At 35.0% G+C, this 21,856-nt stretch overlaps 1 protein-coding gene across 17 annotated transcripts in view; it reads left to right on the plus strand.

The window, feature by feature from the left end:
• SLC44A5 (solute carrier family 44 member 5) overlaps positions 1-21,856 on the plus strand; it is a 514,570-nt gene that overhangs the window by 162,988 nt on the left and 329,726 nt on the right. For 16 of the 17 annotated variants that reach the window (XM_055117228.2, XM_055117202.2, XM_055117223.2 and 13 more), the window contains one exon: positions 19,213-19,294. The exons of the other annotated variant lie outside the window; for it this stretch is intronic. In XM_055117228.2, the coding sequence (XP_054973203.2) occupies positions 19,282-19,294 (13 nt within the window). In that variant the 5' untranslated portion in view covers positions 19,213-19,281. The remainder of the gene's footprint in view (positions 1-19,212; positions 19,295-21,856) is intronic. 17 annotated transcript variants of the gene reach the window in all.

Here is a 21,856-nt window from a genome sequence, read left to right on the forward strand (position 1 = left end):
ATAGAGACTGACATCTTGTTTCCTTTAAGAAGCCACAACTAAATAGCTGGCAAAGTGTTGAATTACCCTGTGGACACATGAATGGGAGTCTTGGCGAGAAGTAGTTTTAATCAGAGGTAGTTTTTAACCTTATTATTAGGACTTTTACATCAGATGTAGCTAAATAGGATGAGGTACATCATTTGTTATCAACATAGTTAATGTATTTATTGGTATTTATTGGTATATACTGAAAACATACCTTTAAAAGGTAACTAAATTAGAAATCTGAGTAAAAGGTCAACCGATTTGCAGATATAGTAGATGATTCGTAATAGGTGATTAATAAACATCTTTTTCAGGGACAAGCCTGTTTCAGTGAGTAGAAACTGAGCTTCTTCCATCTCTGGAGGCACTGGCTGAGTCTTGGGGCACAGGGAAGCAAAGGACCAAATCTGCCACAGACAAAACTTTACTGGGACAATTAGAACCCAGGCAATTTTTAAAGTGTACTTTTGTAAAAACTGCTTTATATAATTCCCATGCTATACTAGTCAACTATTTAAAGTGTCCAATTTCATTTTTCTTTTATGATATTCACAGAGTTGTGCAACTATCACCAGAATATAATTTTAGAAGATTTTGTCTCCCCTAAAAGAAACCCAAAACTCATTAGCAGTCACTCTCCATTCCTCCAACCTCCTGCCAATCCTAGACAACCACTTATCTACTTTCTGTCTCTATAGGTTTGCCTATTTTGGATACTTTATTCAGACTTTTAGTGGCTAAATATTATTCCATTGTATGAAAATATACCACATTTTGCTTTTCATTCATTTCTTGATGGACATTGGGTTATTTCCACAGTACATCTATAGTTAACGTAGCTACAAACATATTTGTACAAGTTTTTCTGTGGATATATATTTTCATTTCTCTTGGGTATATACTTAGGAGTGGAATTGTTGTATCATATGGTAGCTCTACCTTTTTGAGAAACTGTGGAACTGCTTTCCAAAATGTCTGAATCACTTTACATCCCCATCAGCAATGTATGAGGGTTCCAATTTCTTCACATCCTCACCAACAGTTGTTACTGTCTAAATCTTTTTGATTATAGCCATTCCAGTGGCTATAAAGTGATATCTCAGTGTGGTTTTTGACTTGCATTTCTCCAATGACTAATGATAAACATCTATGCATGTGCTATTGGCCATGTGTATATATTCTTTGGATAAATGACTCTTCCAATCCTTTGCCCATGTTTTATTTGGCTATTTTTCTTTTTTATTGTCAAGTTATAAACTTCTTTATATATTTTGGATACAAGTCTCTTTTTAGATATATGACTTGCAAATATTTTCTCACATTCCATGGGTTGTCTTTTCACTTTTCTGATTGTATCATTTGGAGCACAAAATTTAAAAATTTTTAGTGAAGTCCAAGTTATATCGTTTTTCTTTTGTTGCTTATGCTTTTGATGTCATGTGATAAACATTTGAATGTGTATGCAAGAAGCATATACTCTGTACTGTGAACAGTGCATATAAAAATCTTGAATGAAATGTCATCCCAGTTCAGATACTGCCTTTGCCTGTTGCCCACTAGGTGAAATGCAAAGTTCTCAATATACTACTCAGTGCTTCCAAGTGAACTATCCAATATTATCAGATCCAATGTTTGGTGCTAACTGACCATGATAGCCAGAGCTTTCCTTTTTATGTCCCAGCCAATTCCCTCAGTCATGGTGCATTTCCAGATCTGTGCTTTTGCTTGTGCAGTTCCTAGCATTAGGCTGCTCTGCTTTCCTCTTGTTTGTATTCTGTAAATCATTTAACACCCTATTCCAGTTCTGCTTCTTTTTCCTTTACTGCTCATCGTGATTTCCTATTACGCTTGACTGAGCCAGACACTGAGTACCTATTAGGAGTTGTTTATACATATATATAAAGTACTTATAAACAATTACATATATATCATTTCCATATGTGTATATATAGATATACAAACTGTAGTTTCTAATAGTTTGTACATTTTCACTTAACACTTTGAGAATATATACTCTTATTGTTTCATGGTTTCATGTTAATAAGACTTTTCTTAGTAGATAACAGGCTTCTTGTGAGCAAGTCAATAGCTGCACTTCTACCACAGTGCCTGAAATGTGGCAGATGGTCAAGAAGCATTTAGTGTTGGCTACTGTCTGAGACCTTTTGGAATCTTGTTTGAGTCTCATCAGTAAGCTTATGACTTTTATTTAATAATTATAATAAGTTATTTTACCTGTTTTGATTCTGAGGAAAAGAAAGTGTGACCAAGATCACTCTGCACTTTCCTTCTCTTTGAATGAGTTTAATTCTACATGAATATGTTTTTCTCAGGTCGGAAAGTGTTGTTTTTATAATAATGACTCAATATTGAAGTCTCAGGGCCTACATCAAAATATCGCAAAGTTGTTGTTGATAAAGAAAATGATGCATCGTTCATATCCTGTAGTTCTGTATAAAAGTTTGGGGATTTTCTTGAATATGATCTTCAAACTTTTTCTTTTTAAAAAGCAGCTAACCAACCTACAGCCATATTAAGGTAGTGTGGAGTTTTTCCTCTTCTCTGAGTGGAATGGCAAATCAGCGGTGTGTACTTGCTATGCATGTAGATGACAAAAAGCAGTGAACTGTGCTTGAATACTCACATCTGTCAGTTTTAGTACAGCGTGATGGCTGTGCTAGTTTCTAGGCTGCAGTTTGAATCTCCAGCAGAAAATTATTGACGCGTCTCCATAACCAACACACTTGATCTTTGGCAATGTTTTGTCCTAGCAAGTAACTTGAAAATTTGTTTTACATTTTATCAAATAATAAAAAATTTAGAGAGTATGTTTCTAAATCTCTCAGGTGTAAACTCTACAGTGTTCTTGCTATTACTTTATCATCTTGATCAACTACCTTGCAGTTACATCCAAAGATAAAATAAAAGTTAAAAATGCAGAGGGAAGAGAAATCGGAAGGACATTTGTTGTGCCAATTACATAAATTTACTATAGCAGTTATCAAATTGTCATCATTAGATTGTGATCTTTTATAGTATAGTTACTATGCTTTATTTCTGAACCCAGTACAATGTGTAACTCATAGTATATGCTCAATAAATGGCTGTGGATTTCTCCGTATGTTTTTGGAATGTGCTAATATATAATCAATCTTTAATAATTTAGATTGAAAAAGTGGATTCTTAACCAATATTCAACTCACTGACCAAAAACTATATTCTAATAGAGTCATAAATAGCCATTAATACTCACATAATATTTTATACTTGACAAAATGCTTTTTCTATCTATTGGATCATTGAGCAAATAAATTACATAAATTCTAATTGACCAAAATACTGGACAGACACTAAGTATACTACAGTGTAAATGTGTATAGGCTTAATCTCATAGTGGAAATGACTTGAATAGCCAGTGGTTTGAAAATATTTATGTCTTCTAAATATGAACCATATAATTTTTGTTTTCTGTTTTAAAAACTACCTTGCCTCCTGTTTATACCCAGATAACACTTGTAGAATGTGGAAAATTACCCTGACAAAGCACCAGAGAACTTTCTAGATGAGACATTCAGGAACTGGTGCTCTATCACAAGGCCACAGAAGAGACAGAGCTATTAGATGGAAAATATGTGAAATTAAGTTATAGGTCACCATTGCCCACCTTTCTTCTGTGTATTCACTCCTTCCTTTCTCTCCCACATTTTCAATGTTGCCTGCATTAGATAAGAAAATAATGCTACTCTAAAAAGTCATCTACATGCTCCCTATGCACTTACACTGTGTCAAATCCATGTTTCTCTGGATGAAATTTTTTCTTTTTGCTTGGCATATTAAGATGGCTTTGGGGAGAATTTATGGAGAACTTTATTCGTATAACATTATGGTTAATAGCACAGGCCTGGGGAATAAGTCTAGACCTAATTCTCACTCCATCTCTTAGTAGCAATGGCAGAAATTACTAATTTGCTGCTCTGGCTTCTATCTACAATCACCTTCTTCCTAGCCATCTTCCAGTTAGGGGTGACCATGTAACACAGTTCTGGCCAATGACAAATAGGCAAAAGCCTTCTGGGTGAAACCCCTGAGGAAGCTAGGGGATTCAGCCAGTATGACCCTTATGTCTTCTTTCTCTTCACTTTTTCATATATATTGTGTAGTGGTGAAGTCTTGGCTATTAGTGTACTCATCACCCGTCTTTCTTTATTTATTTTACCTGGAGTCCTGTGATTCCAGAAGATATAGCAGCTATCATGTAACTATGAGGAAAGTAGTACACTGTGCGTGGGGGTGGGGACAGCAAAAGAAACAGCCTACCCGTCCTTGTCCAAATTACTTAGTAGGTAAAACAGACCTGAATTGCCTATCTCCAATCCCCTTTTTTACTTTTTGAAGAATAACAGCCATTGTTTGTTTATGCCCTGAAGTTGGTTTTTCTGTTACTCACAGGTGAACACACTTCTAACTCTATGTCCTCAGTTTCCTCTTTTATTATTTGAAAATGTTAATAGTACCTACTTCATAGGGTTGTTGCAGGGATGAAATGAAAAGATGCAAGTGAGTGACTTAACAAAGTGCCTGTCTCAGAGTAAACACTCAGTGGGGGCTTGCCAATATCATTATTCCAACTTGAATATTTTCTTTATTATATTTAATGTTAGAAATTTAGATTTTAATGTAGATCATATGCTACTCAGTGCAGCTATAACATAATATATCTCTTTCATCTTCCAAGATTGTTTTCAGTGTTTTTAAGATAGTTTTGTTGAGGTATAATTGGCTACAGTAAACTGCACATATTTAGATTAGTTTAGTAAGTTTTGACGTATGTATTACCCATGAAACAAACATAGGGCACAGTAGAACAAAATACAATGTGACTAATTTTGCTTGGAGGAAGAGGGGTCAGAAAAAGTTTCACATCATGATCACAATAAAAATAATGACTATATCATTACCTCTGATGACTTCTTCATTCTCCTTTGTAATCCTTCCTTTCCATCACTCTCCATCCCCTCCTCCTTCTACACCATCACTCATATGCTTTCTATCACTATAGATTAGTTTTTATTTTCTAGAGTTTTCTACAAATGGAATTATATAATGTGTACTTTTTTGGGGGAAGGTAAGTCCGGCTTCTTTCACTCAACACAATTACTTTGAGATTCATCTATGTTGTTGCAAGTTTAATATTTTGCTTCTTTTAATTGCTGAATAACATTCTACTGTGTGGATATACAAATATTTGTTTTTCATCTAACGATGGAGAATTTTAAATATTTTATTACATGAAGTATCTGTCTTCCACAGCACTTAGTCCATAAGTCTAGTGGAACATTTCCCATAGTGTAGTAAACAAAGTTGTTTTCATATATTCTGCATTAGACTTTGTGACTACCCTTCAAATTGGTGAATTGTGTCTTATTTATCCTTGCTCTTCCAGCCCCTAGCATAATGGCTTGGCTTTGAACGGGCACTCCATGTAAACAAACCTATAATGTGAGGCCAAAACATTCTGTTTCTCCTCTACTCTCACCATCATCACCACTTATTCATTCAAGTCAGGAACTTGAGAGATGTTTGTTTGCTCTTTTTTTAGTCAATTTTGTTTAGGTATAAATTATATACAGTAAAACCTACATATTCAAAGTGTACAGGTCAATGACTTTGAGAAACATATACATTTGTAGAGCCACCAAACCAATTAAGATATAGAACATTTTCATCTCCCTAAAAAGTCCATTCTTACATCTTTGAAGTCAATATCTTGCACTAACGAGTTTTTCAGGCAACCACTGATCTGATTTTTATCAATATAAAGTGGTTTTGTCTGATTTAAACTTTTATATAAATTAACATTATTTAGTATGTACTTGTTTGTGTCCAATTTCTTTCATGTGGCACAATATCTGTGAGGTTCAACCATGTTGCATTTATTTGACTTTTAATTGGAGTGTCTAGTCCATTTACATTTAATGTAATTGTTGAAATGTTGGCGTTAAGTGTACTGTCTTTATTTGTTTTCATTCTGTCTTTCTATTTTTTTCTCTCTTTCTTTTTTCTGCCTTCTTATGAGCTGGTTGAATTTGTATGTGTGTGTTCCATTTTATTTTCTCTATTAGCTTCTTAGATATACCTTTTATTATTGTGTTTTGGTGTTTACTCTAGAGCTAATAATATGTATCCTTAACATAGCTGAATCTATTTAAAGGCAGTATCTTTTTTTTTTGTATTTCCTACTTCCATAATAATATTTATTAGTATAATTCTATTTACACCCTACCCTAAATTTATATTTTTGTTTAAAACCACTCAAATGACTGTCCATTTTTTTCTGGTACTAAATTTAAACTCCTAACATGGCTTATCAAATCCACTATGTTTTGGGCTCTGTTTACATCTCTAACCACATCTACTGTTTCTTCAACTCCAGGAATACAGGTACTAATTTTCTTTCATTTCTTCAAATGTATCTTGTTGTTTCAAACATCTGTGTCATATGTATTGTTCCTTCTGTCTGGACTACTAATCCCCTTTTGGCATCTGACACTTCAATTATATATATATTTTTTTGACAGAGTCACACTCTGTTGCTCAGGCTGGAGTGCAGTGAATGATGTGATCTTGGCTCACTGCAACCTCTGTTTCCTGGGTTCAAGCAATTCTCATGGTTCAGCCTCCTAAGTAGCTGGGACTACAGGCGCACATCACCATGCCTGGCTAATTTTTGTAGAGATGAAGTTTTACCATGTTAGCCAGACTGGTCTCAAACTCCCGACCTCAAATGATTCGCCTGCCTTGGCCTCTCAAAGCACTGGAATTACAGGCATGAGCCACTGCACCTGGCCTGATACTTCAATTACTTTTAATAATTTTTCTGAGGAATTGTTTGTGAAGTTTCTGATCCCTTTATCTGCAGACAGAATTAATAATTCTCTATTCAGTTCTACTTTTGTGCCTTACATGCACTTTTATCAAATGCTTCTTACACACGGCTTCAAATTTTGTTGGCCTCAACTCAACTCTTATCCCAGCTGTGGCTGTGGTGACCATTTCTATGAAAGTGCCGCCCAGTTTCATGGGGGAGCAACCTGACAGTGCCCTGCTTCAGGCTGGTGCAATTTACCCCTAGCTCCTCCTCCTCCTCCTTCTCCTCCTCCTCCTCCCACCCACAAGGATTCCTTACTGGTAGTGAAGCAGTAGGGAATAAAACATGCCTGAGATTTTGCTCAGTATTCCATGCATGTGCAACCTAGAAATGATGGGGAGTTGAATAATTGGGGGACCACCCTTGATCAATAGAAGGCAACAGTAATGAATAAATACTTCATACTTTCTCTAAGAGGTTATTAAGGTGTCCTGTAAGACTGAATATCCAGCCATCTCTATGGGTGACCAGTCAACTCAACATGGAATCTTTTATTGACATACTTTTCTTTCCTCCCTTCTCCCCCATTCCCTAGCTCTGGACCTTAAGTTACATTTTTTGTGTCTTAGGCTTGGTATTCTGGGGAACCCAGGGTAAGACAATGCTTTTATTATTACCTGAATGATGATGTATTGTAATTACTTAAATTTTTCTAGCTTCCCTCAGACCAGTAATTTTTCAAAAATATTAAAGCAGTTATATATTAAACCTCAAAATATAAAACTGGCAGAAGTAAAATTATTTGATTAAAATGGTTGTGGCAGCTGAGATATTGAAAAAACAATGAAAAAATTTAGTAATATGTGAACTTCATGAGAGTTAGAAAATATGTCTTATTACTCTTGTATTCCTTAGAACCTAGCATAGTGGCTGGCTCCCAATAGGTAGTCAATAATACTTGTGAAACTGAACTAATTGAACTGAGAGAAACTGTAGTATAGAAAATATACATAATTGTATTCATGCCATAGTCACGGTGAGTAAATGAAGAACAAAATAAGAAATCAGAAATATAGTCTACTTCTTTTTTGGAAAATGTGAAGTTTGTTAGAAAAGACAACACAACTTTTTCTGCAAGCTCAAGTTTTTCATTGTTGACTTGGTATGTAATTTTTGAACTGGTGTCCTGATTTCTGTTAAATGCCAGGAATGATAGATTAAAATGGAATTTAAAAAAACCTCCCTCATTCTTTAAACCGTTTATTAACAAAGGTGAAAAGCATGGAAAAGTTATCATTTATAATTGTTTTGTAGCCACAAATGTGAATTAGTTGAGCTAAAAAGCCAAAGATAATTTCTAGAAAGTATGCCACCAAAAAATAAAAGAGCTTCTCTTAGGTACTGTGATTCTAATCAGTGTTGAAGAGTGTCATCATTTCTTTAAAGCAACAGACACTCCAAAAGGATAGATTTGTTAAATTAGTTATTGTGAACAACGCTCTCTGGGCATTCAGAGGTGGGAAAAAGGGCCCAAATGACAAAAAAAAAAACAGCCATACAATTTATGCTTTAAAAAATTCAACAAGTTTTGATCAATCGATAGATACATTCATTCATTCACCCTTTATAATGATGTTGAGGTTGGCATATAGAATGCCTATATGAGAGTCTGTTTTCAAATTTTAGCCTATATATTTTTTTTGCCAGTTATATTTTTTAAGGCTTAGAACTTTTAAACTTTTGTGTAAAGCAAGTTAGTGACTGATTTTCCTTTTCTTTATTGTAAAAATTGGGCTTATTTATGAGATTTGTGAACCAAATATAGGCCTAAAATACATACATTCAATTGTTCAACATATATGTCAATAGCACCTATGGGTGCTAAGTGCTGAGGATTTAGTAGTGAATATAGTTTACAGATACTAGGGATGAAAAGGACACTAAGAGACATTATAGGATGGGCTGGTGAGGCATGTTTGCTGACTAATGAGACACAGACATGTAGAAAGGTTAAATGGCTCGCCCAAGATCACAGGGTTTGTGAGCTAATTATTCCTCAGAATATATACGATTATTCTCAGATAGCACTTTCATTTGCACTAATACTTTCTTTAAGCATTATTGAGTGATGAACTATGGAGACAACCAATTGCAAAAGGCAGCTGCCCAAATGAGAAAACACTAAAAAAGAAATTTTTCAGAGAAAGGAAAATTAGGGATTGACTGAGATGGAGCACAAAAAAATGTAGGATCATTTCAGTTCATCTGAAATTTTTCAGACTTGGATTCTTTTCCCTTGTGAGTTGCATATGATTTAAAAAATAAAAAATAAACTCATGTTGACCGAGAGTCTAACATGTGCCAGGCACTTTAATATACATTAACTCCTTAATATTCACAATTCTGTACAAAATTGTATTGTGAAGTCTGAGTGGCTGTTTCTAGCCTGGTGATACAGTGTGTGTGTCATTTCTTAGTGGCTTTTCATTGCCCAGGTTCTGATACGCAGCTTTCAGGTTCAGAAACTAGGTTATTATGTGGACACCTAGAGGTTAACAGACCCAGGCAAATTGATCCCTTCTGACCAAACTTACAAGAGTCTGATTATAAACCAGAACATCAATTTAGACGTCTCTATGAGGAAGTTAACTGCCAAGTAGACTGGAATACTCCTGTCAGCTTGTCAGCACATTTTATTCCCTGTGGGAGAGAAAGCTTGGGGAAATAAAATTAAGGATAGGAGGATCCCAAGAAAGCATAAAATTAGAAGAAAGTGAGTTGGATGCTTTTAAAAGTAAAATTGTCATGCGGTTATTGGAGCTCAGTGTGCCTTCTCCACCATAGGAATATACTTGCCTGGCTAAGGAATCTGAATATTATTTTCAGCCAGACAGGTCCCTCCCTGTCAATATATCTGAGATTATGACTAGTTATGGACTCATTAGCTGCAGTAAAATGGAGCAAATTGGGAGGGCTTGAAACTTCATTCAAAACCAGCCCTTTTGGGTGGGCTAAGCATCTGCAGAAGCTGAAAGCAGGAACAGAGAATCAGCATACGGAATAAGTATAGTAATTAAAACAAAGATTATAACAACAATAATAATCTCTAATAGTGATTGAGGGTCTACTGTGTGTTAAGAACTGTGCTAAAAACTTTACATCAATTACCTAACTTCTTTCTAACAACAATTATCTTAGATAGACACTATTAATATTTCTATTTTGTAGGTGAGAAAAGTGAAGTTTAGAAAAGTTAAAGTAATATTCTAAAGTGTGGAAGTGTCTTAGCATAGGATATCCTAGACTGGGTCATGGGCATCTCAAGGTTAATGAGTCCAAAGCTAAGCCCTTCATTTCCTCTTGAAACATGTTCTTCTTTCAGTCAGAATCTTCTGAGTAATTCTGGATGTCTTCCTTCCTCTCTGCTTCCTTCTCCCTGATTCAGTTACTGACATCAAATCCTGTGAAATTACAGTGGATCTTCCCCATTTCTTGGTCTCTGCTGTTACTGCTTTTGTCCATGTATGGAGATTACTCCCTCAGCAGCTAGCCCCTCTCTCTTGCAAAGTAGTCTATTGTTCAAATAATGATCTTTTTTTTATTAAGATAAAATTTTCGTAATGTAAAATTTATCATGTTTGCCATTTTAGAAGTGTACAATGAAGTGGCTTTCAATACATTCACAACGTTTTGCAAGCATCACTGGTGTCTAATTACAGGACAGCTTCCTCACCCCCAAAAGAAACCCTCATCCATTAAGCAGTCACATCCCATGCCCATCCTCCAGCCCCTGGAAGCCACTAATCTATTTCTGTCTCTATGAATTCGCCTATTCTGGACATTTCATTTAAATGGAATCATGTATTTCTGGCTTTTTGTGTCTGGCTTCTTTCACTTAGCATGTTTTCAAGGTTAACCCATGATGTTCATTCCTTTTTATGGCCAAATAATATTTCGTTACATGGTTATTTAGCATTTTGTTTATCTATTCATCAGTTGGTAGACATTTGGGTTGTTTCCACTTTTTGGTTCTTATGAAAAATGTTGCTATGAACATTTGTATACATGTCTTTGTTTGAATGCCTGTTTTCAACTCAGCAGAATAATCTTTTAAAAATGAAAACTATGTTTTTTTCTTCACTTAAAAACATGACCTCTCATTACAATTATATTGTAATTAAAATGCTTTCCCATGGCCCACAAGGGTTTGTACAATCTGCTTCTCTTTTCTCATTTAATCAGCTTTCCTCTTCCCTCAATATATTCCAGCCATACTGATCTCTGTTTAGTTTCCCCAATTTCCCGAGCCTTTACAGGATGTTCACATCTGCTGGTTCCTTGTCTGAAATACTTTTTCCAGTGCTTCGCAAGCTAGTTCATTTTTATCCTTCAAATCTCCAGATATAATGTTACTTCTCCAGAAAACTTTTCCCTGACTAAACTGGGTAATTCTGTGTTTCCTTCCTGATGCTTTTCTCATCTTGTAAGTACATGGTTTTGTCTGTGTACCAGTTACAATCTGTTGCCGTCACAAGACTGTAAATCCCTTAAGGTCAGGAATTAAGGTATAACTATTTTTCATTCCTACCTTCTGCACCTATGCTTAGCACAATACTTGACATACAAGAGACACTCCATAAATGTTTGTTGAATAAATGAATAAAATGAGAAAGGTCACAGGTATTGAAAATGAGATAGAGTAATCCAATACATCGTGATAGAGGTGTACTAAGAAGAAGGAAGAGTGGGGCGGTGGAGAATTTTTAGTTTCATGAATATTTGAAGATCTAGGCAGCTGCATCATTAAATGATGGAGCAGGCCAATTGGTCTGAGATTTGTGGTTAACTTTTCTTTCTGTAGGAAGAAGCAGAGCTTGGTAAGAACAACATACAGTCCTAGCCTTAGTATTTTACTAGGCAGCTATCCAAGACTGGAACTCAAGAACAGAGAACAATGCCAATCTCAGTGTCTAGTTACCCAAACTGTATTCAAGAAGGGAATTTGGTCAAGGAGTCAAAGCAAAACCTCTGGAAATAAAATCAGAGCTTAGGGAAAAAAAGAACATGTTTAATTTGATATCAATTCTGCAGATGTTGACTAGATTTCCTTAAATCTCATCTGTCTTCAACGAGGATTGTTTCCAGAAACCTGGCTGAGATTATAGCCATAGCTTTTGGGATAGGAAAGATGGAAGATATGGGAAACCAGACTGGACTTGACAAACCCTAAATTGTGTTATAGAAACACTAATGAACTTAGACTCTTCAAATTATCAACCTCCTGTTTGTCTCTTAATTAACATTTTATCCTTATTTACTTTGACATGAATTGGCTGTGGTCAAATTATGTCATGTCTCTTTGTATCAATTTCTTCATCTACAAAGTGGGAGCTTTGGGCTGAATATGACCACCAAGGTCCTTTCCAGCTATGAAAATCTATGAGGCTCTATGCCACAGTTTCCAAGTTTCAAATTTCCACTCTAAACAATTGATGTTGGCTGTTTCTTGATGATCTCATTAGTGAACAGTCTTCACAGATGCGAGATGTGTTATGTGTATTCTTTGAGTCCTTTTTAGCCCCTTTTAGACAGAATAGCATTTCTTGACATGGTTACTTGAGTCGGGAAAACCGCATATTTGGGACCAACAGCTCTTAATCTGCAGTCTAGAAAGACAGCTTCAGAAACAAAAAAAAATTAGTAATATTTAGTAGCAAAATTGCCTAAATTATTATTTAGTATTGTGGTTGCTTAATGGTAAACACATTTTTAAAGATCATTAAATTTCATAAAGTTAAAAGATCATTGAATTTCATAAAGTTAACATCTAAAGTATTTTTTCACTAAAACTATTAGATCAATCCATTTTCTGAGGATTTTATTTTGATTCTTGTCTGAACACAGAATTGAACTAGTTGAAGAGAAGGAAACTGGTCTCTAAATTAAAAGATTAGACTAAGTCCTCCTTAATCTCCACTGTGTAATGAAACATAATAAAAATGAGACTTGGTCTGTCTAAAACTAAAGATGTGAGGAGACTTCAAAAAGTTCATGGAAAAATATTGTGCAGAATCTGGATTTTATGAAAATAAATTTTTATTTGGAAAATGGAAATAAAATATTAAAATAAAAAGTATAAGGTTAATTTTTAAACATAAGCTCCATCAAATTCAAGACACTTGTGATGATACCAGCCATTTAGCCCATCCCTAAAAAACTGAGGGTTCTGGGAATTTAATTCAGTCAATGCAGTCTTTAGACTATTAACTGAAGAAAAATGGGTTTCTTTTACAGATTTTTTAAGACTAAGAAACAAAAAGAAGTTAGAAGACGCCAAATCAGGACTGTAAGGTGGATGTCTAATGACTTCCCATGGAAACTCTTGCAAAATTGCCCTTGTTTCTTAAGAGGAATGAGCAGGTGCATTTTTATAGTGGAGAAAGACTATGGTGAAGCTTACCTGGGTGTTTTGTTTGTTTGTTTGTTTTTGCTAAAGCTTTGGCTTGCTTTCTCAAAAACATTCTCATGATAAGTAGATGTTATTGTTCTTTGGCCCAACAAAGACTCAACAAGCAAAATGTCTTGAGCATCCCCAAAAACTGTTGCCATGACGTTCTCTGTTGACCAGGACACTTTTGCTTTGACTGGACCACTTACACCTCTTGGTAGCCATTACTGTAATTGTGCTTTGTCTTTAGAATCATCGCTAAGTTTCATCTCCTGTTACAATTCTTTGAAGAAATGCTTCAGGATCTCAGTTCCACTTATTTAAAATTTCCATTGAGAGCTCTGCTCTTTTCTGTGGCTGATCTGGGTGCAATAGTTTTGGCACCCATTGAGTGGAAAGTTTGCTCATCTATAATTTTTCAGACAGAATTGTGTAAGCTGAACCAATGCAGATGGCTATGGTGTTGGCTATTGTTCGTGCTGTTAATCCTTGGTTTTCTTCAATTAGGACATAATAAAGTTGAATTTTTTTCCTTGCAAATTGATATGGATGGTCTCCTGCACAGGTTTCATCTTCAGTATGGTCTTATCCCTTTTTAAAATGAGTTAACTCTTAAAGTGAGTTATCCATTTGTAAACTGCTGATTTCTTTGGGCCATTATCCCTATAAACTTTTCATAAAACATGAATGATTTCATTATTCTTTCATCCAAACTCTACCATAAATTTAATGTTTATTCTTGCTTCAATTTTAGCAGAATTCATGTTGCTCTGATAAGGGGTATTTTCAAAGTGATGTCTTAGTGTCTCAAACTAGATCCTCTTCAGACATTTTTATAACAAGTTAGTATGAGTTTCTTTTGGTGCAAAGTTTTTAAAAATCCATGCATGGTTCTTTTTTCGTAATACACACTTTCCATGAACCTTCTGAAGACCCTTAATATAATAACCAGATTCCTAGTTAGGAGTTAGACATTTTTGAGGACTGATTAAGGAGCATTGGAACAAGACAGAGCTAGTCTTCGATTTTAATTAGAAGTTTGTGGCAAGACTTAGAAGTTTCAAAGTTTTACAAAGTAGAAAGTGGTTGAGTAACATAGAATGTCGGCTCTAGGTGTCCTTAACATGTTACACTGGAAATGTAAAAATTAAAGAAAAATGCGATTAAAATTCAAAAATAGGTTTAAAGATACCACTTTAAAAATTTTTGAATTTGAACAGTCTTATGAAGAACAAAAATACAAACTAAGGAGAAGAACTTTCAAAAAAAGAATGGGCTGGGCACCTTGGCTCGGAGTTGTAACCCCAGCACTTTGGGAAGCTGAGGTGGGAGGATCACTTGAGCCCAGGAGTTCAAGACCATCTTGGGTAACATAGGGAGACCCCATCTGGGCAAAAAAAATTAGCTTGGTGTGGTGGCACACACCCATCGTCCCAGCTACTTGGGAGGTTGAGTTGGGAGGAATCACTTGAGCCGAGGAGGTTGAGGTTTCAGTGAGCCATGCTTGCACTGCTGCAATCCAGCAGCCTGGGTGACAGAACAAGACCCTGTCTCAAAGAAAAAAAAAAAAGAAAAGAAAAAAGAATGGCTAATTAACTAATAAATGTAGAAGAAATAGTAAAGGTAGAAGATCACCATTTTGCAATCATTATAAAATGATTTATTCAGAAGAATAATCAATAAGCTAAAGGTTTGAAGACGAACAGGATATTTAAATTTCATCAAAGTATCTCCCTGGAGGTTACTTATTAATTACAGAATGAAAAGTGGAGAAGCCTGACCAATGCCACCTTACTGAGAAGTCAAAGTTGACATCACCAATGATGAGATAAATTGAGATATGATTCCTGACATGTTATACTGAGAAATGCACAACATTGTTTATGCAGTATTCCTGTTGAAAAAGCATAATCTGAATCTAACCAAGTGGAAACATCAGACAGAACCAAAGGGACATTCTTTAAAATAATCTCTTGGTGATCTATAACTAGAAATACCATTTGACCCAGCAATCCCATTACTGGGTATATACCCAAAGGATTATAAGTCATTCTACTATAAAGACACATGAACACGTATGTTTACTGTGGCACTATTCACAATAGCAAAGACTTGTAACGAACCCAAATGTCCATCAATGATAGACTGGATAAAGGAAATGTGGCACATATACACCATGGAATACCATGCAGCCATAAAAAAGGATGAGATCGTGTCCTTTGCAGGGACATGGATGAAACTGGAAACCATCATTCTCAGCAAACTATCACAAGAACGGAAAACCAAACACTGCATGTTCCCACTCATAAGTGGGAGTTGAACAATGAGGACACATGGACACAGGGAGGGGAACGTCACACACCGGGGCTTTTGGAGGGTGGGGGGCTAGGGGACGGATAGCATTAGGAGAAATACCTAATGTAGATTACAGGTTGATGGGTGCAGCAAACCACCATGGCACGTGTATACACCTATGTAACAAAACTGCACATGTACCCCAGAACTTAAAGTATAAAAAAAAAAATCCCTTGGTACTTCTGAATAATTTCGATGTCATGAAAAACAAAATGTGAAGTGTCCCAGATGAAGGAGATTAACAAACATGCCAACTACATGTAATGTGTGATCTTGAATCTGGATCAGAGAAAAAAATTCTGTAAAGGACATTATTGGGACAATTAGAGGAAAATGAATAGAGGCTGTATATTGGATAACAGTATTGCATAAATGTTAAATTCCTGGATTTGATAAATATACTGTGTTAATTTATGAGAACATTCTTTACTGGGAAATGAACACTGAAGTATTTAGAGATAAAGGGACATAATTCTGCAAGTAACTCTTAAATGGTTCAGCAAAAGTATTTTGTTTTGTGTGTTTGTGTGTGCACATGCACACAGAAAGAGAAATCAAAAGTGGCAAAATGGTAACAATTGAGGAGTATGGTTAAAGAATATACAACAGTTCTTTGTTTCATTCTTCTGTCTTAGTCTGTTTTGTGCTGCTGTAACAGAATACCACAGATTGGGTAATTTATAATAAACAGAAACATAGTGGCTTATAGTTCTAAAGGCTGGGAAGTCTAAGATCGAGAGGCTGCATTTGGTGAGGACTTTCTTACTGTATCATAATGGCAGAAGGCATCACATGGTGGAAGGGCAAAGAGAGGGGGAGAAAGTAAGCAACAAATCGGGCCAAACTCATCCTTTTATAAGCAACCGACTCCCTTGATAACAGCATTAATTCATTCATAACAGCAGAGCCCTCATGGCCTAATCACCTCTTAAAGATCCCACTTCTTAATATTGTTACAATGGCAATTAAATTTCACCATAAGTTTGAGAGGGGAAAACTTTCAAACCATAGCATTTTCCAACTCTTCTGTAAGTTTGAAATTATTTCAATATAAAAAGTCTTTATAAAGAGTGATTATTAATCACCTGCCTGAGCAAAGATGTTATCTTTGGCTTGAGTCACTCATCACAGAATAGAAAGCATTTGACATTGCCAAAATGAAGTGTGGATCCCATGAGACAACTGATTGCAGAGCTGGAAGATGAACTTGCAGTATTATTTGTCAGTACAATTTAGCAAACAAGGTTGGGCTTCTTAGAACTCTCCCAGATGATTGCTACCTTATATGGATAATTCATTTTATAAACATTAAAGAAGTTCCAATTATATATATATATATGTATATATATGTGTATATATATGTGTGTATATATGTGTATATATGTGTATATATATGTGTATATATACGTATATATGTGTGTGTATATATATATATTTATATATATATATATATAGGAACTTTTCTAACCTCACTGGAATTACAGAGATGATAATTTAATATCGAGAACAGTCTCTGACAGTTGTGAGGGGCAACAGCTACATAACAAAATGCCAGGATAATGCAGCGGTGAAAGTAAACATGGAGAAAAAGTTAGCAGAGAATACAACAATTCAGATATTTTTGCGGGATGGTTTGGTGGAGAGGAATGACAATGAGGCACACAAGCTTTCCACTTGATTGAGGTGGAGGAATGGAGTGAGAGAGTACTCCAGGCAAAGGGAGCAGAGGTAGTTGACATAAGAGCTAGGGGTGCCTTGGGACTTTTAAGCAATTTAGTATTGTAGAAGTGAAATACAGCTTTTTGATGTTCAGCTTGTAACAACACAAAAGAAATTAGTTGTCAGTTATGAGTATTTATAAGACATTAAAATAGTATAAAATAATTAACACTAGAAAACATACAATACTAACTGATCCTTTGATAAAGTGTTTTTATTGTGTATGCATGGCATCTTATTAAACATGGAATTCCTCCTTTGACTTTTGTACCTTTTGCAGTAATTGTCAAACTTGAATAATATATAGACTCTTTTAAGGAAGGAAATTCCTATCATTCCCAAGAGTCACATGTTCAGATAACTAGTGGTTGACAGATCTTAGTTTGAGAAATACTGAGTTGAAGAATGGAAGGAAGTTTTACTTTATAAAAAAGTTATTTAATTACAAATTACAACTATAAAAGAGATATGTTGTTTTCAGTCAGCAAAATTATTTTGGATTATTGAAATAAAAACAAAATAATCAAAAGGTGAATACAAAACGATAAAACACTTTGTAATCTTTGAGTCAAAAGCTTAATCTTAAATATGTAAGCTTTACATAACTTTGTAAGTAATACATTCAGACACCAATCAGTACAAGGAAAAGGGCCTGAATAAACAGTTTACAAAAGATGAAATAAAAACTGTAAGCATTTAAAATGTTCACCTTCAATAATAACTACAAAAAAGCAATTTAAAATGAGAGACTACCTTTTTGACCCATAAAATTAGTAGATACTTAAAAAATGATAACATGTTGATGAGAGTTTTTAATAATAGAAAAAATCACAATCTCAATATCCAACAGTATGGAAATAATTAATTAAAATATTCATTTATGTAGTATGACATTACTTGGACATTAAAATATTTTTGAAGAACTTAATATAAATGCTTATGCTATCATATTAAATGCAAAAAAAGCAATGAACAAAAAATATAAATTCAACCTTGTCAAAATATACATAGAAGATCTAGGCAACTATACTATGGTTATGGAAGTCATTAACATATTAATGGTAGAAGCTGGGTGAAGGGTACATGGTAACTCTCTGTACTATTTCTGCAGCTTCTCTGTAAGTCTGAGATTATTTCAAAATGAAAAGTTAAAAAACATACATAGAAAAAAATGCTGCAAGGAAAAATACCAAAATTTTAGCAGTGGTTTCTGTGTGGTAAAATTGAATAGCTTTTCCCCTTCATTTGGAAAAAGGCTTTTCTTTAACTTAAATTTTTATAGAGTGATATGCCATATAATTTTAAATGCCATATAATGCCATTTAAAAAACCCCTCGCCCTAAAACTAAAACAGAAACAAAATGCTGAACTCAAAACAAAAATGTCATCCACCACCATTTGGTAATCAGTGTGGCAGCAAAACATAAAACATAAATGTAAATGCTAAATGGTGCATGAGGATGGAAGATAAGATAGAATATCAACTGGTTAGGGGTGTATTTTACAGGGGGAATGTGAAGTGTGAAAGTAGATAAAAGATAAATATAAGGACTGAAATAGATTTAGGAAGCTGTGGCACTAAGAATTTCATTTCGGTAAAAAGGAGAAAGGCTGCTTCTCCAAAGAGAGAAAATATCTGCAGTATTTTATGTGTAGAAGAGAATTAGGCTAATTCTCTGAGTTTTTAGGGAGAGTAAATTATAGTAAGTTATGAGAGCATTCCCAAAAGGTTAGTTGTTAATGAGTAAAAATAATTTGCTTTAGATAACTATCTTCATACTTGTTTTTATCACAGACTCTTTTCTAAGCAACTCAAGTTTGCAGTGATTCAGGCCTACTTCTGAAGAGACAGCCTTTTATCTCAATGAATGACACAGGTAATCACCTACTTGAATTAAGTTCCTCTTGATCTGGACTTTTGTGCCAAATATTCTTTTTTATTTAATATTAAATAAGGACAAATAGAAAAATGAGTATATACTATGTTGTCACTGGAAGCTGCACCTGGAAAACTACAGCATGTTAGACCTTGTGGTTCTCAGTCTTTGCCTATCTCAAGATTCTGAGACGCATGACGTCTTCCTTTCTATACCTGGACTCCCTATAGCAGTGATTCTTGGGAACATGGCAAGCTGGGGGTATGTGGTTTGTAAAGGAACATCCTCAGGCACACTTATGTCAATTCTGAAACTGTTCCCTTTCTCCAGCGTTGCCCCCTCTCCCTCAGAGTTATTGGTAGAACCAGAATCTTTTAGTTTTAACAGTTTATCCTAGACGATTATTGTTTAGCCCCCTTTCTCGTATTGAGACAAAGTTAGAGCTTGCTCCTTAGAGAAACAATACTGTGTCAGAAATTGTTCTTTGGAGAGGGAGTGTGAGGCTTTACTTCAAACTTAGCCCTGATTCAGTTTCTGTCCCCATAGTTAGATTTTAAGCCCCTTACAGGCATAGGTTAGGTCTTATCCATCTTTTTACCTTCTTCAGACTTAGTCTTTGACTTTTGAAAAAGTAGTTACTTACCAAATGTTTATTGAAAATGAATACCATTTCCTTAAGGGCAAATTGTATTCCTTCGTGAAGGTAAATCTATCTCTTGCTATGAAAAAAAAATGTGGCATAAGTACAAGTTAAAGTAGAAAATACAGAATGTATAGCTTAAAGTTAAGCAGCAGCTTTGATCTTTGGCTGAGTATATAAAAAAGATTAAGAATTATTAAAAATAAGATCTAAAGGTCTGTCTAACAAGATTCTTAAAAGAGGAACCAAGAATATGTTTGAATCTACACATGTTCCTCAAGGCTGCAAATACATTGTACTATATGGACAGTCACTGACAGAGGCATTTATCTGATCTTGTGAACATGTTACAGAGAATTCTGTGTCCAGAGCCTCTGCCCTTTGACTGTGGATTGCTTCTTGTTTCTTAAGTATGAAAACTGGAGAACGACAGACTTAGAGAACATTTTCTCTTATGCATACATACAGCATTATTAACATACTCACGCCTATAGCAGATTGTTTTAGAATTTTAGATTTGTTTGCGCATCTGTAAAAGATAATAATAATAATTATCTTACAGACTGAGGTAAGGATTAAATTGGCACAGTGCCTGAGAAGTAGTACATATATGCTCAATAAATGGTGTTTTTTCATTATTATTCACAGATAGAAATTCAGAAGTGTGTTACAAAGGGTTAGGTGAGTTTAATATAGAATTACCAGGGCAATATTATATTTCAACTACATTATAGTTTAGATTGGCTTATGTGAGCTGAAAGCAAAGTGTTTCTACCATGTCTAACAATACTGTAAGGGAAAATACCTTCTTAAAACTATACAACTGGCATGCTCTTGGAGTTTTGAAGCTGCTCATAAGTTGGGTGTTACCTAGTCCTTTTCTATATCGCACCTTTCATCATCAGAAATAAGCCATTGCTTTCACAGTGACATCTACTTTTTAAACATTTCCACTAATTAATGTTTCTGTTGGCCTCCATTTATTGTCAACTAGCTTGCATGTCTTTGACCTTAAGTTAATGAATGACTTTCTCCGTAGCATTTATGAGTCAGATTCCTTGGGCTTGAGCCATTACTCAAGGCTTGAGCCATTACTGCATAAGGACATTTACTTTTTATTTTTAAATTCCATTTTTTTTGCAGTTTTTACATACGCAGGGAATGAAAAATTATGTTGGCTAGAAATTTGTAATAAAAGGCATAGAAAATAACATAGATCTTGGCAAAACTTTATTCACTCATAGGACAACACTTGGATACTTGTTGGAGTGGAACAGAAAAGCTGGCAACACCTCTAGCACCACCACTATCAATAGAAAACATTCATTTAAAATAAAGTTGCCTGTGAAGCTGTGCTAGATATTATTAAAAGAGAAACACATTGAGAACAGTGACCTCAAATTACTTATACAGAGTTGACAGGTGGAAAGAATAAAAACATTAAGCTATATCCACAGGCATTGTGGTTTTCATTACATGTAGGTAAGGTACAAATGAAATTTTGATATGTGAAAAAAGTCAATTATCTGACTAAAGTAGAGATTAGAGGTAAGTTTAGGACTTTTTATGTCTTGTACAATTGATGGATAATAATAACAATGTGACTATATTCTCTTGAATTCGTCAGGGGATAGACTATTTAAGTTTTGGTGTCCACCAGGACAGAGACAGGCAAAGTGACAGCTGTTACTCTTTGGAGTGGGTTCTTCAAAGCAGACTTAGACTCCGGCTAAGCCTGATGCTTAAAACCATGGTGCTCCTGGGGCAAGCAAATGTCTTGGAGTACCTTTCAGAATGTGCCACTGGCTCCTGTGACTGGGGCATGGAGGGGGAACACCAATATTATTACTCAAATAGCTCCAGGCCAATGTATGGTTTCAGGAACAGCACAGAGGAATGCCTGGGATACCCAAGATGAGACT

This window comes from Pan paniscus, chromosome 1, assembly GCF_029289425.2.
Source record: "Pan paniscus chromosome 1, NHGRI_mPanPan1-v2.0_pri, whole genome shotgun sequence".
NCBI lineage: Eukaryota > Metazoa > Chordata > Mammalia > Primates > Hominidae > Pan > Pan paniscus.